This window comes from Cololabis saira, chromosome 2, assembly GCF_033807715.1.
Source record: "Cololabis saira isolate AMF1-May2022 chromosome 2, fColSai1.1, whole genome shotgun sequence".
NCBI lineage: Eukaryota > Metazoa > Chordata > Actinopteri > Beloniformes > Belonidae > Cololabis > Cololabis saira.
The window spans coordinates 7,892,997-7,912,525 of record NC_084588.1 but is presented as its reverse complement, the minus strand read 5'-3'; the positions used below and the strand labels follow the sequence as shown (position 1 = coordinate 7,912,525).

The window sequence follows — 19,529 nt, the reverse complement described above, 5'->3', positions numbered from 1 at the left end:
AAGTAAGGTCATGGTCGTGAGATCTAGAAAGGACAAGAAGTCGTTTTTTCCTGCCTTCCACCTTTCAGATGGTTCTTTAGATATGACTAAGGAATTGAAATATCTTGGACATGTCTTCTCAGATGATCTTATGGATGACAGTGACATCCGCCGTCAATACTGTAAGATATATGCACAGGCCAATACTTTGTTGAGGAATTTTTTTACGTGTTCTACAAATGTTAAATGTGCTCTGTTTGGGGCTTATATCACCCCGTTACAGCTCATCTCTGGTCTTCTTACAGAGTGAAAAGTATGCAGAAGCTTAGAGTGGCATATAATGATGCCATGAGGTTGCTGCTCCGGGTTCCTAGGTGGCCCAGTGCCAGCCAGTTATTTGTGTCCTCTAATCTCTAATGTACCAACATGTCAGGCACTGTTATGAAAGCTAATGTTTAATTTTATGTGTCGATTGGATATGACAGAAAATAGCATCATTATGGCCTTAACCAGCCCTATGAAGGGCTATCGGTTAACTTCCAGGCTTCCAAAGCACTGGCATGATAGTTTACACCTTTTTTCTGTACAGTGATGAAATGTTTTTTTTTTGTATGTAATGGTTGTGTGTTTGTGTACGTTGGATGTGTGTCGACCTTCTGAGTTTTATTATTATAATACTTTGAATGCACATGAAATGTTGCATCAGTTACCTTTATATACCATTAGATTAAAATCACAGATTATAAACATTAAAACAACATTTGTGACTGAAGGAGGACCGAATCAGGTTTCTGCGCATGCTCATACATGTGACGCCCCGAGGGGCGTGGCCTCCGCAGCTCGGCTGCTCTGATTGGCTGCCGCAGTGCGACCCGGTACAGTTTGAAAGTAGCCGTAGACGCTGTTATTAGTCTGTCAACGCGACACCGCCGTTCAACCTCTCCGGTTAAACTTGTCAGGCTCAAGGATTTGTTGGGGTTTTAAGCTCTCCATGTAAGAGGAATTACGAGGAACAGCGTAAACTAGCGACATGTCGGTCTTTCTGGTGGTTGAAGATGTGGATCCAGCCGTTGCAGAGGAGCTGCTCGCCGAGGGCGCACCCGCAGCAGAAGCGCCGCTTCTTCTGAATATAAGTCGAGGTCTGTGAAGAAAATTTGGCTGTTATAGACTTGAACCAGGGTAGTTGACTTTAATAAGAGTGTGTTTTAAGTTAGTAACATTCATGTCGGGGGGAAAACGAAGCTTGTAGTGGCCACTCACTAGCAGGACTATGTAGTTTCAGTGGATAGAATCCACAAGCATCTAGCCGGTGTAGCCATGCTGTGTGACTACATTACCCATGATCCTTAGCGGTGAGGTCTTTTCAGTTAGTGTTCTGAGGCTGTTTGTTAACGGCTTAGGGCCCAGTCACACAGAAAAACAACTATACATTAGAATATTTGTCTTATTTCTAGTTAAAATGTCTAATTTTCAGTCAAAAAAAATCTCATTACACTTTTGACCGTTTTTATTTCATCCCCCCTCAACTCCAGTACTGGCTGTGACTGTTCTTTAACGGCAGGTGGAATGAGAGAGCTAACCCTAATGGAACTGGTTTAAACTGGTCTGGCGTTATCTGCCAATATTATCTGAACTCATGAGCTTATATGTGTTTCAATACCGTGTTGGCTGTGTTTATCAAGGTTTTATTTTCTTTATTTCAACTCGGTAACAGCAAACCTGTGAGAGTAACTGTATGTCCAATGTTTGCATGTCAGTCTTCTCCTCCACATTAATCAATACTGTCACTACCAAAGTTTGTGGATCATGAAGCTACTCCTGCTGGTCAGATCAATGTGATGTCATTTTAACTTGATGTCTGGAGACATCAAGTTAAAATGTTATCACTGAGGTTTGGCATCACTATGAATGAATGAATGAAGTTTATTCAATCATGACAACACCAAAAGACATTGTGCACAGCATTGACATTTCACACAAAACCAATAGTCATGTGTTGAACAACGACTGAAAAGGCATAGGCAGAAGCAGACTGCTGATAAAAGCCTATCCTATATTATCAACTTTCTTTTTTTTGGCTACCAACCTCCAGAAAAGCAAAGAGACAACAGAAAAGCAAAGAAACAACAAAAGGCAATGAAACAACAGAAAAGCAAAGAAAACATTAACTGATAGTCAATTGCACTTATAAGCTTCTAAAATAGCTTTACAAACCATTTTCTTAAAAATGTATTTTAAATTTATGTTGGCATCATTCCAGGATTTAACTCCAACAATGGAGACACATCTCCTTTTCATACCTTTTGCTATTGCTGAAGTTTGTCTTTGTAATCAAAAACATGAGGAATATCATGCATATTTCTGTCTACAGACCTGTTTCAGAATGGAAACAAGTCCATGGAGGGTGGTGGTGATGCGGAGGATAATGATGAGGGGGAGGAAGATGATGATGATGATGATGAGGACGACGATGGCGACGATGACAGTGGCACAGACAACTTGAGCTCTGAAAGGTCAGGGACCAAGCTGCAGAGATGTCAGCAAGGAGAGACTTCAAATCTCCCGGACACGTTCCAGACCAGCAACCTGCTGTTTTATGAGAGGTTCAAGACATACCAGGACTACATGCTTGGTAACTATTTATAATTACTCCAAATCAGTGACAATGGAAAAGTTTCACCGTTGTTGCGTATCCATCTATTAGTACTTGGTGTGTCTGTGCAGGGGACTGTAAGCCCTCAGAGGTGAAGCCCTTCATAGCAGACTTCCTGGGGAAGGTGTTGGAGCCGTCTGACTGGTTTGCTGTGTGGCGCACTGATGTCTTTGATGTGCTGGTGGAAGTAAGAGCAGCAGCCACGCAAGCATTTTATCACAGACTCAATTATGCACTCTCTTCTAAATCTCTGTCAGAGTCACTGACTGCTTTTACATGCAGTCAATAACCCTTTTAACTGGAATATTAGCAATAACCCGGTTTTGCACGGCCATGTAAACACCAATAACCCCTTTTGAATAACCCGAATTTGCTCATATTCCGGTTTTTAAAAACCCCAATATGACCCCTGGGTTGCTCCTTTTAAAACCCGAATATTTGGTCATGCAAACCCCTAACGGAATATCCCCATCAAAAGGAACAGGAATTTATTTTCTGCGCATGTTCTTTTTGCAAGGAATCCTGGTCTTTTGAGTCCAGGACATTCTTCTAAACATGGAGAAACGCAAGACCAGGAGGAGACTAATCACTTTATAAATGTAATGAAGGATATGAACATTTTGGCATTTGTAGACGGTAGAAAGTACCGGGATAGCAAGATTTACAAGAAGGTGAGCGAAAAGTTGCACGAAGCAGCATTTGTTTTGAATTTGGATACAGGAAGAAGAAGCGGAAATGACGGTAATTGTGTCATGACGTTCTCCGTGCGTCGCTGGTTTGATCCAGATATCCCAAATGATTAATCACCATTTATACAGGGATAACCCTGTTTACTCGCGCATGGAAACACATTATTCCGAATGTTTCAGTAACCGGAATATTGACCGTAACCCGAATTTTGACTGCATGTAAACGTAGTCATAGGGAGCTATTCTCAATCACCATTTTTCTGAAGCTTAATCTCTGCTAAGTTTGTTCTCAAACAGACACTGTTGCTGATTTCAGGTGCGAGATTTGGACGTGGCGGACCTGAAGGCGTGTGTGACTGTGCCGCTGCCGCTGCGGTGTGACACCAGAGGCTGTGACCTCACGGTGGAGATCATGACTGCTCTTCTAGAGGCCACCAGGAACAAAGTGTCCCTGCGGGAGCTGTACGTGCTCTACGATGAATCTGGGGACTTTGATCAGACCGCTCTGGCTCTGGAGCACCTCAGGTAGGACCAGTTCAACCCAACGTTAGTACCGCGCTCCAGTTTCTTCCTCTTACACTTTGGGTATGTGCAGGTTTTTCTATAGATACATCTGGAGGCAGTGGGATGACGACGAGGACGATGATTTTGATTACTTTGTTCGTCGCGTGGAGCCTCGTCTCAGACTGTGAGCAAACCACAAATATCTGCAATGATCTTGCATTGATAAATATGACTGTAAAAACGTGAATGTTGCTTTACAATTTCTCACCTCAGCCACTACGACATCTTAGAAAACAGAGTCTCCGCGGACTTGGTGGAAGAGTACGTGTCCTTACTGAAGAACTGTGCCCAGTGCTTCCGGGAGTTTTGCGACCTGCGCAACAGCGTCGGCCCTGATTCCGACTCGGAGCTGGACAACGTGTCTATGGTGGAGGCCTTGAAGCTCTACGACCAGCTGGAGATGTTCAAACGGAAGCTCCACATCATCGAGAACCCCTTGTTGAGGTTGTCCTTTTACCCAGTACTCAAGTTGTAAAAAAAATAAAAAAATCAGGGGGGATGGTAGATTTTAGCATATGGGGACAGATAATTTGTGCCGATTACAAATAATATAATATATTACAAATAATAGCAGTGACCAAAACACCTGCAGAAATACTGCAGGAATGACATAGCAGCAGTTAAATGCAGCCTTCTGTAAGCTTTAAATATCCACTGGGCTTACATCAAATACATCAAAACACAACAATAAAAAAACAGTTTTCTGAACTTATCAATATGACTCTGTCCTTCACAGGATAAGTAAAATGGATCACTGCAAAAACTCAAAATCTTAACAAGAATATTTGTCTTATTTCTAGTTAAAATGTCTAATTTTAGTAAAAAAATCTCATTACACTTAAAACAAGACTCATCACTGGAAAAAAACAACAATTTTCACCTGTTTCAAGTAGATTTTCACTTAAAATAAGTAGAAAAATCTGCCAGTGGAACAAGATTTTTTTTGCTTTTAATAAGAAGATAAATCTTGTCTCACTGGCAGATTTTTCTACTTATTTCAAGTGAAAATTTACTTGAAACAGGTAAAAATTGTCAAATAAGTTATTTTTCTGGTGTTATTTTTCTGGTGATGACTCTAAATGTTGAAATAGCAGTAAAACCACATTCATTGATGAAATGACATAAGGGATGGAAAGGGGGATGGCAGTTTTACTGGAGGGATGATTTTGACCGTATTTATTTCAGGGGGGGATGCCATCCCCCCCTCATCCCCCCTCAACTCCGGTACTGCTTTTACCCCCCGTTTCTGACCACATGCTCTACGGCGCCACCTCCTCCTCACCTCTCATGTCCATGACTCCTCCTTTCCAGACACGTGTTGACCTGCAAAGGAAACTCCCGACAACAGTGCGTGCAGAGCCGCGGGCCCAGACAGGCGGGGGCAGTGGTGGTCCACGTGGTGATGGGCTCCTGCGACGCTCTCCAGCTCGAGTCCCTCCTCAGCGTTCGCCTCAAGCCTATGTGCTCCTCTACTAAGATCCAGGTCAGTCACACAAGCAACCTCTGAGGCGCAACGCTGATTCAATAGGTCTGATGCAGACTTCTCTTAGCCGAGCTGTTGTCGCTTGTCTTTGTAGGAGCAAAAAACGAATGTATAGAATAGGGCTGTTCGATTAATCGATTTTAAATCGTAATCGCGATTATGTAATTGGAACGATGTTAAAACGTGAACGTTTTTTTTTTTATTTTTTTTTTTACCTTGTCTGCACACATATTAATGATTGATGGAAATACCTCTCAATACCTGCGACAAGTGCCCCATCGGAGAGGCTCTTTAGTGTAGGAGGGGGCGTTGTAACATGCCACCGGGCATCCCTCAAGCCAGATGCCGTAGACCGGCTCGTGTTCCTTGCAAAAAAACTTGCAAATGTAATGACATTACACACCTCTACCTCCTTCATGGGTTGCATTATTATTTAGCATGCAAAGACCCAGTTTAGTTTAATTAGAAAATGTCTTGTTTTATTTAATTGGAAATATAACTTACTGTATGTTTGCAAGTGCTGATTTGCTGATTTTTTTTTTTTTTTTTTTTTTTTTTTTTTTTTTTTTCAGAGATAAAACTTTATATTTTATTATATTTTTAAAAACTTTTTTTCAACTTATTTTACAGAGTTTTGCACTTTATTCATTCATTTTTGGTTTAATAAGAGCAAAGTTTGCACTTAAAGCCCAATGGGGCAAATGTTCAATAAAAAAACAGCTTATTTGAAATCATTTCTTTGCCTTTTGTCAATTCACAAAATAATCGTAATCGAAAATCGGATTTTGAGAGAAAAAAATCGAGATTTTATTTTTGGGCAAAATCGAACAGCCCTAGTATAGAACAGTAAAGGGTCAGCTTTTCAAATGTAGACAGGGCTGACCAGCATTATGTTGTACAAATACACCAGCAGGGCAGCAATGAGGGTTATTAAGCATCACTAAGAAGTATAATTGTTTGTTTTTGTCTGCATCTGATTTGTTCAGTTATTCTTAGGGCTGCAGCTATCGAATATTTTAGTAATCGAGTATTCTACTGAAAATTCCATCGACTAATCGGATAAAACATATTTTTGTTTATGTAAAGACCAATTATAAATATACATAAGATGTTAGATGTTAATTGACATTACTAAGACTAAATTATATAATACAGTAGGTTCATGGATGTGCATTTAAAAACCCTGAACTTTCACCAGTCGACCAAATTCACTGCCTTCACTCAAAGAACTAAGGATTACCGAGAAATATTCTTATTTCTAATCTAAAAATGCCATTACACCTGATAACACACATCACTTAAAAGGTTAGCTGTTTTTCCCATGTGTTTCAATTGAACCTTCATTTGTGTCAAGCAAAGTTCTAGTTAAGTTTTAAGTTAAAGTCTTGATAAGATTTAGAGTTTTGGCAGTGTTCAAAATAAAATTCTGAGCCCCGCTGTATTGGAGCACATTAGCCACCAGCGCTACTTGATGTTTTTTTTTAACCATCAATGACTACAGAGCAAATATTGACAACTACCCAGTTAGCTTTATTACGTTTTTATTTTTCACCCTCATCACTCTACAGCTCTGTGTTTTTACAGATTAAATGCGTTAGCCACGCATCGGCAGTCGTCATAATTAATAGAAAACTGGCAAAATTAAACGATTCCTCAAGGCAGAGAAAATTCCTCGATCATTTTTTGTAATCGAATTATTCGAGGAATCGTTTCAGCCCTAGTTATTCTTGACTTGAGATTTTAAGGTTCTCTTATTGGTTTTTAAATCTCTTAATGGTCTCGGGCTTTCTTATCTGTCTGATCTTCTTTTACCCTATAAACCCTTGCGGACCCTGAGGTGCAACGGCCTTTTAATCATTCTCAAAGTTAGAACCATAACCCATGGTGAGGCATCATTTCATTACTATGGCCCACGTCTGTGGAACAGCCTCAGTGCCGCAGAGACTGTTGATGTTTTTAAAAGCTCAAGACTCCTATTTAAATTGGCTTTTAGCTGATTCCTTTTAGTCTTTCTTGTATACCCTTGTTTTAACTAGCTGTTCTTGTTGTTTTAACCCAGGTCTTATGGTTTTAAATTGTTCTTATGGGGAGAGGCAGCATTATTAAGTTTTATGGAAAGCGCTTTGCATTGCGTTTTTTATTTTGTATGAAAAACAAATCAAGATTGATTTGATTTGAGACGTGATGCTCCACGGTTTAAATTTCCTACCTTTGCACCAGGCTGGTAGAGTTTTTACCATCGTAACTGAGAACTACAAGCACATGCATTGGTCCGATCGGTGGAAGGAAAAAGGTTGAACAGCTCGTGGTCGTCAGGGAAACCGGTGGTTGTTGGCGGACAGCGTCAGGTTTAAGCTGCTCTGTCTGCGTGAACCCTGCAGTTCTACACAGACCCGGTGTCGGCGGTGGAGTCGTGCCATGAGGGGGAGGCTGTGATTATTCTGCCAGGGATTTACACAGTCAGCAGCTCCATCGTCATTGCAGACTCCATCTCCATTGAAGGTAAACTCCTCTTCCTTTGTTACCTGTAAGAGCGGAAGCACCCGTCATTTCAAATGTTAAAATAGCTGATGTTTATCAGTCATGTTATAAAAAGGAAACTATTGCAGATCATTTTTACTATCGGTGTTTAATGACGGCATAAACCTTGATCACACTGACTGCATTTACATGCTGTCAATAACTCTTTTAAAACCGAAATATTAACAAGAAAACTCTGCACACCCTCCTCTCATTGTACACTTGTTTATTGGGCCAACGTTTCGGTCATAGACCTTTTTCAAGGCAAGGCAGGACATTAACATTTCCATTGTTCTGTCTGGAATTTATATCATTTGACAAGATAAAGTTCCTTTCTTTCAGACATTTGATAATATAGAAAATCAACAAATATTTCAAAAGCAAGTGTTATTTAACCGATTTTAAAACAAACGTAAAACTCTGATTTGTGTAGTTTAGTTGGATTTTAGATTAAAATCAAACATTAGATTCATTCATTAGATTAAAACAACAACAACATACGAGTACGTCACGATACTGATCGCTGATTCGTTGCTGATTATTGTGAGTTTCTAATTCAAATCAATTAAAAGAGATCCTCAGGTCACGTGACTATCAAACGTTGGATTCTGTTTGACCAGCGCCCCTTACTTCCGGAAGAAAATAAAAAACATTTTGGAAGCAAATAAATATTTAAACAACATTTAATTACTATTGACCCACAGACTGAAATAACACTATATTTTAATAATTATTTGCATCTTTACGGAAGAGTATTAGGGCCATGCAGGAGAAAAAATATTTGAGAGGGGAAGATTTTTTTTTTTTTTTTTTCCATTGTGCACTTTTGAGAAAAAAAGGCAAAATGTCGAGAAAAAAATCGAAATGTTGAGATTAATGTTGAAATACAATTTAAAGAATAAAGTCGAAATGTTGCATTTTTTTCTCGACATTTCGACTCTTTTCCCGAAGTTAATCATGAAAAAAAAATCTTCCTCCTCTAAAATATTTCTTTTCTTCTCCTGCCCGGCCCTAATACTCTTCCATACATCTTACGTGTTTTTTTTATTTTTCATCTTTTGATTTTATGGGGGCGGCGGGCTAGCGCCCTCTACTGACCAGCCTCCACTGCTCGTCTCGACCCTAAACAAGCAGATCTTTCTATGCTCGTAACCGGATCACACACATGCACCTTTTGGTGTTCACATCCATGTCATGTTCTACTGAAGTGTTTCCCCGTTTGTGCCAGGCTTCGGGGATCCCGATGAAGTTGTGATTGAGAAGACGAGCAAGGGCGACTCATTTGTGAAGACCACGGGAAACGAAGTCCGTCTGTCCAACATCAAGTTCATCCAGCACGACGCCATCGAGGGCATTCTGTGTGAGTGTGTCGTTGTGAGCGTATCCGTAGCAACACAGGTGTCTGTTCCACGCAGAGGGAAGGTTGAGTGTGTTCCAGCAAGCCCATGACCTCCCAAATGCTAACGCTGCATAACTCTGAGGCAGGGCTGGGGATCCATTCAAATGTTAAGAATCGATTTGATTTGGATTCTCAAGATTCAGAATCGATTATCTCGATTCGATATCGTCCGAGATTGATTTGGATTAGTGTTATTAAAACTGTTTTTTGAGCTGTTGTATGAATTATATGACTTTGTAGTTCTGCAACATATTACTACTAGGATTATATTGAGATTCAACAGCAAGTATTGGCAGCTAATGATGCTGTAAGGACCAATCAGCTCCCAGAATGCTGATAGAACTGAAACAGAAACATCTTGGTGCAGAATTTTCAAACAGATCCAGGGCAGCAAACAAAAAAAAAAAAGATTTCATACGGCGTGTATGAAATCGTTTTTTTTTTTTGTCTTTTTTGTTTCCCCCCCCCCCCCCCATTTTTGGGAATTTGGTTTTTAGCATTTTATGCAAATGTAACCCCAACACAGTATATAAAGTAATGAAATATAGACAGTTTATGCCATTACAACTGAAAACTCTAATGTTTTCATACCTTTTAAACATATTTAAAGGCAAAAACATGGCACCAGTTATTCTCGTGTCCAACGAAACATTCCTTTTTTTTGGACATAAACAAAAACATACCAAAAGTTTTAATATAATGATGAAAAAAAATTTGATCTTTCGACATACCAATATATTTTTAGTAATTAATATGAGAATAGATTTAGAATCGGAAAATAATTTTTTCTTCAACACAGGCCTACTGTGAGGTGATGTTTCGGGTGGGTTGGGTGCGAGACCATCATCACAATCTGATTCCATCGTAACGATAAAGCAGTAATAACTATGATGGCTAAAGAACGGTGTGTGTGTGTAATGTGTTGTGGTGTAAATACTGAGCTGCTGTGTGTGGGCTCTCTGTCTGACAGGCGTGTATCAAGGCACTCTGAACATGGACAACTGCGTGCTGCAGTGTGAGACCACCGGGGTGATCGTGTGGAACTCTGCACGCCTCACCATGAACGAGTGTGACCTGTACGGCTCCAAGGTGAACGCTGCGCCGCTTTGAGGCGCCTCTCCACCACCTGGACCTTTACAAAGAGTCATTGGCCCCCAGTCCAGGACTCATCTACAACCACGGCCCCTTGCAAAACTAATGCTGCTTTTCCACTAGTACCTACTCGGCCCGTCTCGACTCGACTCACCTTGCCCTCGTTTCTTTTCTATAAAGGGTCTGCATTGACGTCACTTCCCCACTGGACCAGCCCCCTTACTCACACTGAGTGGTTAAAAACAGCTGCAACTAGTGGAGAAGACGGGATAACAGCTGATTATCGGCTTAAATTAGCGTCAGTTGGACTTGACAGTGACCCGTACATTTACCCCAAGAACCAGTGCTCCATGGACATTAATATTTGGTACAGTTACCAAGAACCAGTGCTCCATGGACATTAATATTTGGTACAGTTACCAAGAACCAGTGGTCCATGGACATTAATATTTGGTACAGTTACCAAGAACCAGTGGTCCATGGACATTAATATTTGGTACAGTTACCAAGAACCAGTGGTCCATGGACATTAATATTTGGTACAGTTACCAAGAACCAGTGATCCATGGACATTAATATTTGGTACAGTTACCAAGAACCAGTGGTTCATGGACATTAATATTTGGCCACCAATCCAGTTTCCTGATATTTATATGTACTTAATTTCTACGCCGGGGAAATACACGAAGCAAAGCTTGAAGGCTTATAAAAGTCTTGACGCTTGGTCCGACTTCAAGGCAGGATTTGTTGTAGAAATTAAAGTGATGAGGACACGGAACTTTATGATTTGACCGTTTAACGTTAGCTACCCAAAAATCCAACATTACCTGATACAAAATGGGAACCACAAATCCACGTTTCGGTGCCTGGAATTCAGTTGTTTCTGAGAATTACAGCGATTCATTTGTCTCTCTTGAGCTTATTTTTCTGCAGTCTGTAAATCGATAACTCTTATTTCTTGCTAAATCTATGAGTACAGTCGATCCCACAACAGCTCTTTCCCATTTTAGATGTTTTCCAGTTGCTCAAACTGAAAGTTTACGCTGCCACTCAGTCTTTCCGACACTCAGTCTTTCTGACACTCAGTCTTTCTGACACTCAGTCTTTCTGACACTCAGTCTTTCTGACACTCAGTCTTTCTGACACTCAGTCTTTCTGACACTCAGTCTTTCTGACACTCAGTCTTTCTGACACTCAGTCTTTCTGACACTCAGTCTTTCTGACACTCAGTCTTTCTGACACTCAGTCTTTCTGACACTCAGTGGGTGTAACCCGCTGTGAAGTCGCATCTGTGACGTCATGCGCGTTCCCTCTATACCCAGAGCAGAAGTCGGAGGTTGGAGAAGCTGCTGTGACGTATTTGATTGTGTGATCTAAACGAAGAAGACAACAACACTAAAGATGTAGAACCTGGAGGAGATGATAGATGTGCTGCTGGGTCTGTGGCTTGTGTTCAATATCAAGTTAAAAAATGAAAGTGAGAGAAGTGTCAAGCGGCAATGCTTTTTAATTTTTTGTTAGTTTGTTTCGGCGCTGCGGAAAAGTCAGCTGGAGCCGTGAGCAGCTATGAAGTGACAGAGCTCCTGGTAGATCTGGTCGTTCCTTATCTCCGTCTAGATCCCTTTTTAATTCTCTCCTCAGCACCAGGTTTATGAACATCTGACCCTCAGAGTTGGATCAGGAAACAGACTTTTGCGCTGCCGTTGCTGCTGGAATAAAATGAACAAGAAGCCGTCAGTCGCTCTTTGGCTGATGTCACATCCTGTCTCAGACGTCCGACTCCAACCCCCCGACCAATCGGTGGCCTGTAGTGTGATGATGTCAGATACAACCGACTCAGCCGCTTAGAACCTCGGCAGAGAAATTACAGAAAAAGTACCTACTCGGCACGTTAGACCCCTAGTGGAGAAGCGCAAAACCGAGGCGAGTCAAGTCCGGCTGAGTAGGTACTAGTGGAAAAGCGCCATAAATGTCTTTAATATTTTATTGGGTGGGTTTTAACCTACAATCCTAAATGCTGCTGGGTTTGTGACTGATGTTGATCAGCTGACTGCTGTGTGCAGGGGGCGGGCCTGGAGATCTACCCCGGCAGTGTGTGCAGTCTGGTCGGGAACAGCATCCATCACTGTAAAGACGGGATTCTCATCAAGGTGAGACCACGACACTCCTGCCTGTTCACCACCAAGAGTCCAGTCCTCAGACACAGACATCTATCTAAAGAAAAGCGCTGGCCTTTTCTTTTCAGGTGGTCCAAACACACAAAAAGCATAAGAATCTTGGTTGGTTAATGGTTAGTGACAGATTACTTTACTCATTATTATTATCATTTATTAGAAACATGTCCATAACAAAGACTCCTCAGGTATTATACCAGGATGTTACAGCTCTGACTATCATAAATAAATCACCACATGCAGCTGGAGGAGATCCTGCTGCCAAATGTGACTCTAATGCTGGTAACAGGACTGTTGTGTACAGAGAGTATGAGTGGAATTCATGTCCCAAACACATCACACAAACAAACAGCATGAGAACATTCAAATTATTAGTTAAGCAACATCTTTTGAATCAGTAAAAGTAACAATTATAGAATATTGAAATAGAGATCACTTAAACCAGCGGCTCCTGAGACTGATTGTCTGACCTGCTGGAAACTGAAACATAGTTGGTTTTGACTGTTGTTGAATGTATTTTTTTCTTTCTTTTTTTTCTGTATTTGATCAGTTGTGAAGTTCTAGACTACAAATGAAATGAAATTGTGGGCTGCTTTTCAGACTTTTTGACGACCTCAGTTGAACTCTGAACTGTGCAGTTTTTTTTGTTTGTTTTGTTCTCATTTCACTGTCTTCATTTTGTGGAATGTCTCTGCTTTTTTTTGCAGAGTATTTTTAATTTGATATTCTCTTTATTTAGTGCAAATTTATTTGGTTTGCTTTTATTATGTTTTATTTAGTACTGTATTATTTTAAAGTGTTGGCGGACCCCAGGAAGAATAGCTGCAGTCATGCTGTAGCTAATGGGGATCCTAATTAAACAATTAAACACAGACCTGTAGTAGAAAACAGACGGACAAAAAAAACAATTTAAGGTTTCTCTGTCTGGAATAGGAAATAAGTGGAGTTAGGGGTCAGTTGTCATAGAAACCGACCCAGGAACGTTGGGGTTTTCCACAAATCCAGCTTTAAGTTTTTGCTCCTGCTCTCTCGACTAATTCTGTCTAAAAGGAGCTCAAATGTTGATCAAGTGAAGGACATTTGTGTGGAGTTTAATGCGGGAAGAGTCCCCAACATTAGCAGAACCAAAGGGAAGTGCAGTTGTGAGGCCTCCAGCTCTCTCTTCTAACCACTGATCACTCTTTCTTTATTCCTATACCTGCTCTATGTTTATGCTGTCGTTTAACCAGATTAAGCATCGGATTAATTAGATTTAGCTTCTTGGGCTCAGGGCAAGGTTTACTACTGAATCATTGATAGTATTTCCTTACTTGAAAGTCATTGTGGATAAAAGTGTAAATTATTAACTCTAATGTAAATGCAATGAGGCAGTTTCTGCCGGCGGATCACATTCGCCTTAGGGGCTGAAACATTTTATAACTTTTGAGTGGGGATTTTTTAATAATTTGTAAATATTTCTCTACTTTTTTTGTTGTTTTTTTTTGACATAATATCGATCAATTCAGCATTTAACTACGTATGATTCCACGACTCCCATAAGGTCTTGGCTGTTGAAGAACGATTGATCATAAAGTTACATAAAGGCCCGATGTTCCGATACAAATGTGACAGATTAGCAAATAGTAATGATGATAAACAACACTTTAAATCATTTGGACAATTTAAATAAAGAGTATGGATTGGAAGACGGCAATTTCTACAGATATTTAAAACTGAGACACTTTTATGACACAGAAATTAAGAAGGAAATCTCACTGAAAGGGAATGATCTGATCGAAGTGTTGACAGGTGCTTATAAGCAAACTCCTCTCCAAACTGTATAGAGGTTTACTGAAGCAACAGGGAAAAATACAATGTAAATGAAAGCGAAATGGGCGAAGGAATTAAACAGAATTGTCAGAAGGGGATTCGCACTCCATAAGACCTCCATAATAACACTCCTCAACCAGCTCCAAAAGATGGAGGGAAGTTGGTTGGAAAAATGTAATTCATTTTTATTACTCCAAAAATTTTAAATGAACAACTGGGTGAGCAACAATATTGCTGGAGACAGTGTGGGCAATTGAGCGCCAACCACTCTCACATTTTCTGGTTGTGTAAGAAAATACAAGCATTTTGGGATGGGATATAAGAGCCGTGGAGAAAGTTTTGGGATTCCTAAAGATCCCCAAGTTATTTACTTAGGACTGATACCAGAGGATGTAATAAATAAAGAGGACATACATTTTTTAAATTCTATCTCTTGCGGCTCAGAAAGCCATTACAATAAACTGGGTGAAGATGAACTCACCTGGACTGAGCCGATGGTTGGACATTGTAGAAGAAATACGATCAATGGAACTAATTACCTACAGCCTACGACTTAAAACAGATGTGCTTAGCAAGATGGACAAATGGCATTATTATATAAGACAGTAGTGTCACCCCCCCCCCCCCCCCCTGTTTTCTTGTATTGTCGTATACCTGTTTTTGTTGTTTTAAATAAAGTTTAAAAAAAATAGTAATGATAATGAGTGTTTTTTATCTTTGCTGTGCGTGTAGGACTACGCCAGCGAGCTGGCCGGGATGCCGTCCGTCACCATGGAGAAGAATTCCATCTACAACAACGAAGGTTACGGGGTGATTCTGGTGAAACCGGGAGACGGGGAAGAGAGCAGCGCTCCAGCCGACAAACCTGCAGGTGAGCAGCCGTCCATTCTGCACCAAAGCTGTTAACCCCAGTCCATCATTTACACAGCTCAGATGTTACGAGGAACTCATGCGACATATCGTATCGACATAACAGCTCACCAATGAAGCCTCATCGTACTCGTCCGATCAAAAATATTCCCAGGAAAATGGTCTGGTTACAGTCAGAAAGGTCCAGCTGATCTAATCCAAGTATTTAGTCCAAAATACATTATTATACCAGTAAATATCCACAATCAGCCGCTGCATCATTTAAAATTAGCCGCTCAATGTCCCAAATTTTCAACGTATTATTCGCTGAAACTCCACTTTGCACGTATTTATCCCAGATATCTTGGTCTCAAAATGGAGTCTGTACGCTGTCCTTTTGATTGACAGCTCATCCGACCATACAGGAGCTTCCCTGTTCCCTCCACACACTACAGTAGCCAATGAGAATCTGCATGCAAATGAGTCAGTTGGAACCAATCGTGCTGATGACTAGCACATTGTATAGCCAATGAAATTCTGAAAACAACAATGTGCCGCTTCAGGGGGTGGGAATAAAACCCACAACCAGGAAGTACCTGCGTAAAGTGAATTTACTTGCAGCGATTGAAACGTGCGTCCCTGTTTTGACTCTTTTTATATGCCAAGTTTAGCTTAATGTTTCGGTAACTTTTTTTCAGCAATATTGATAGTGAATCTGGATATGGAATAGGATACCTCTGTCAGCTTTCATTAGAGGCCAAAATTATGACTGTACGTTGAAAGGTTGAAGAGTTATGCCCTTTTATCCTGGTATGTGACCATGGTTATCCCAGTGTCCTGTTGGCATCTCCAAATGGCCATTTTTGGAAAGGTCTAGACCAGGGGTCAGCAACCCAAAATGTTGAAAGAGCCATATTGGACCAAAAACACAAAAGACAAATATGTCTGGAGCCGCAAAAAATGAAAAGTCTTGTATCAGCCTTAGAATGAAGACAACAAATGCTGCATGTTTCTATATTAGTTATAACTGGGGGAAGATTTTTTTTTTCATTATGCACTTCGAGAAAAAAGTTGAAATGTCGAGAAAAAACTTGAAATGTCGAGAAAAAAGTCGGAATTTCGAGAAAAAAGTCGAAATGTCAAGATTAAGGTTGAAGTACAATTTTGAGACTAAAGTCGAAATGTTGAGAAAAATTTGAAATGTCGAGAAAAATGTCAATGTTGAGAAAATTCGAAATGTTGAAAAAAAGTTGAAATGTCGAGAAAAAAGTCAAAATTTCGAGAAAAAAGTCAAAATTTCGAGAAAAAAAGTTGAAATGTCGAGATTAAAAAGAGAAAAAAGGATAAAAAGAAGAAAAAAAGGAAAAAAAATATTTTTTTAAAAAGCTCCAGGAGCCACTAGGGTGGTGCTAAAGAGCCGCACGGGTTGCAGACTCTTGATCTAGAAACAATCTTACAAAAACATGTGTAAAATACTAATTTTTTGTGTTATTGTTATCAAATTTGAAATTGCACTAGATAAGGCTTCATGCTGTAGTGCCATTGTGTTTCACAGCTACACTCATCTGCAGACATCTCATTACAAAACAAATTTCCGGCGAAAATAAAACCAGAGACCAAAACCATGCATGTACTTCAAATGGTTCAAGAACAGCTTTCAATTCACTTTGGGTCTGTCTTGATAGGCGTTTTATGCAAATTTTACAGGAATGGAAACAGGTTAAACCACATAACTTTCTGTTCCCAGAAGACCCTGCTGTACAAACGCCTGTGGACCAGCAGCAGGAAGGAGTTGCAGAGCCTCAGATCTCCAGCTCTGCAGTCCCTCAGGTCGCCTCTTCCACGTCTTCGTCCTGGACCTTGTCTGGCAGCAGCTCGGCAGTCTCTCAGGTCTCCTACTCCTCCGCCACGTCTTCGTCCAGCTTGGCAGCGTTTCAGGTCGGCTCCGCGGAGGCCGGTGCTGGCGCTGAGGCTGACCCGGCCTCTTCCACGGGCAGGAAGTGGCACTTCAGCCGTCCACTGAGCAGAACCAGGGAGGCCACCTGCAGCCGGCCTGCCGAGGATCTCATGGAGCACCCCATCTTCGTTTCCGTCAAGGAGAACCAGTTCAAACGCAACGGCAAGGGGGACTTCGGCACCTTCTTCTACTGACACTTTTACAGCCGTCCGCCGAGGGCCGAGTTCTGGCTCCACCGAGCGGCTGCGTTCAGAGACCATGATTGAGCCGTATTTTGAATTTGCACAAATGATTTTATCTAATTTATTTCTTTGGGCTCCTGTCACTTTCCTTTTTTTTTTTTTTTTTTTTTAACTGTTTTAATGCCACACTAGCTTATAATCCACTTGTCGCGGAGGATTTGGTAGGTTTGTCTTGTTCTTGAGTTTGGTGTTTTGTTGGAAGAAGAGCACGGTTACGGGTTCACTGGGTTCTGTAGATACTGACCTTCACACGGGACCTCGGGCTGTTTTAAAGGTGGAAGAGTTTTACGTACACTAGCATGTTCTGAAGTCCAAATAAACTCTGCTTCTATACTTGCAACCGCTGATCCCGTCTTGATTCATGGTTTATAGAGGGAATGTGCATGACGTCACAGATGCGATTTCACAGCGGGTTACGACCGCTGAGTGTCGGAAAGGCCGAGTGTCGGAAAGGCCGAGTGTCGGAAAGGCCGAGTGTCGGAAAGGCCGAGTGTCGGAAAGGCCGAGTGTCGGAAAGGCCGAGTGTCGGAAAGGCCGAGTGTCGGAAAGGCCGAGTGGCAGCGTAAACTTTCAGTTTGAGCAACTGGAAAATATCTAAAATGGGAAAGAGCTGTTGTGTGATCGACTGTTCTCATAGATTTAGCATGAAATCGGACTGCCGAAAAATAAGCCTAAAGGAGCATGAGGCAGGATTTCTGAAAAAAATTTGTATACGTTTTAAGTTTTCTAGTAATAATGTCAGATGAAGCGTTCCAAACCAAAAAGAATGAGCCCTCTAGTGTATCTCTCCGTTGCCTTGAACAGGCTGTGTGCTGCAAAATGTGCTGCAATTCCGGCCAGAATTTCCCGCGCTGTCCTGCGGATGTGACGTCACATGACGCTGCATGCACGTTCTCCCCGTTCTCCCGTGCCGGCTTCACTGTTGGCTGCAGTACCCCCAACGGCCGTCGTGGTGCAGGGTGGCGCTAGAGAGTCTCATTTCTTAAAAGGAGCCTCATGCTCCTTTTAAGAGAGACAAATGGATCGCTGCAATTCAGAGAAACAACTGGATTCCAGACACCGAAACGTGGATTTACGGTTCCCATTTTGTATCAGGTAATGTTGGATTTTTGGGTAACGTTAAACGGTTAAATCCTAAAGTTCGGTGTCCTCATCACTTTAATTTCTACAACAAATCCTGCCTTGAAGTCGGACCAAGCGTCAAGACTTTGGTAAGCTTTGCTTCGTGTATTTCCCCGGCGTAGAAATTAAGTTCATATAAATATCAGGAAACTGGATTCGTAGCCAAATATTAATGTCCATGAACCACTGGTTCTTGGTAACTGTACCAAATATTAATGTCCATGGACCACTGGTTCTTGGTAACTGTACCAAATATTAATGTCCATGGACCACTGGTTCTTGGTAACTGTACCAAATATTAATGTCCATGGACCACTGGTTCTTGGTAACTGTACCAAATATTAATGTCCATGGACCACTGGTTCTTGGTAACTGTACCAAATATTAATGTCCATGGACCACTGGTTCTTGGTAACTGTACCAAATATTAATGTCCATGGACCACTGGTTCTTGGTAACTGTACGGGTCACTGTCAAGTCCAACTGCCTTTAATTTAAGCCCATAATCAGCTGTTAACCCGTCTTCTCCACTAGTTGCAGCTGTTTTTGCTGATGTTTTTAACCACTCAGTGTGAGTAAGGGGGCTGGTCCAGTGGGGAAGTGACGTCAATGCAGACCCTCTATTGTGACGAGTGTCTGAATCTGTATTTAGATGGGTGCATTTTACACGGCTGTTTTCAAAGCTCTTCTGAGAGTATCACATTTCCACGCTCTCATTACCGCACTCGAACACACCACAGCACGAGGCTGACGGGGGCTCGTGCTGGAGATATAAATCAGGGAAAATACTACAAATGGGACCTTTATGGTGCCGAGTCCATGCTTTAATGTGTGCTAAGGGACTGCGTCTCAAACGGCTGGAGGGTTATTTCCCGTGGAGGTTTATGTAACGATGGTGAGAGCTGCAACACCCAGCAGCTGGTGATCACGAGCCTCCTTATCTGTCAACCTCAGTTTGCTCCCGGTGGTTTAAATCGTTTTCCTACAGCTGTCTTAA

General features: G+C 41.3%; 1 protein-coding gene across 2 annotated transcripts; it reads left to right on the top strand.

Moving 5' to 3' along the window:
* Positions 1–853: 853 nt before the first annotated feature.
* Positions 854–17,508, top strand: shcbp1 (SHC SH2-domain binding protein 1). 2 transcript variants are annotated; one of them, XM_061737035.1, is made up of 13 exons: positions 854–1,118; positions 2,351–2,611; positions 2,704–2,819; positions 3,638–3,846; positions 3,917–4,009; positions 4,099–4,329; positions 5,197–5,368; positions 7,750–7,870; positions 9,117–9,248; positions 10,258–10,376; positions 12,443–12,529; positions 15,095–15,233; positions 16,962–17,508. In XM_061737035.1, the coding sequence occupies exons 1-13, from the start codon at positions 1,010–1,012 to the stop codon at positions 17,360–17,362; spliced, it is 2,190 nt and encodes a 729-aa protein (XP_061593019.1). In that variant the 5' UTR covers positions 854–1,009; the 3' UTR covers positions 17,363–17,508. The 2 variants fall into 2 exon arrangements, with proteins under 2 accessions (XP_061593019.1, XP_061593011.1); XM_061737027.1 differs by having other exon boundaries at positions 16,959–17,508.
* Positions 17,509–19,529: the final 2,021 nt, after the last annotated feature.

Bases quoted from the DNA above. Each gene is read 5' to 3' on its own strand.
- shcbp1 (XM_061737027.1), top strand. From the start codon at position 1,010: ATGTCGGTCTTTCTGGTGGTTGAAGATGTGGATCCAGCCGTTGCAGAG. The intron at 4,010-4,098 runs GTGAGCAAACCA...TTCTCACCTCAG, and splicing joins GTGGAGCCTCGTCTCAGACT to CCACTACGACATCTTAGAAA. The intron at 5,369-7,749 runs GTCAGTCACACA...TGAACCCTGCAG, and splicing joins GCTCCTCTACTAAGATCCAG to TTCTACACAGACCCGGTGTC.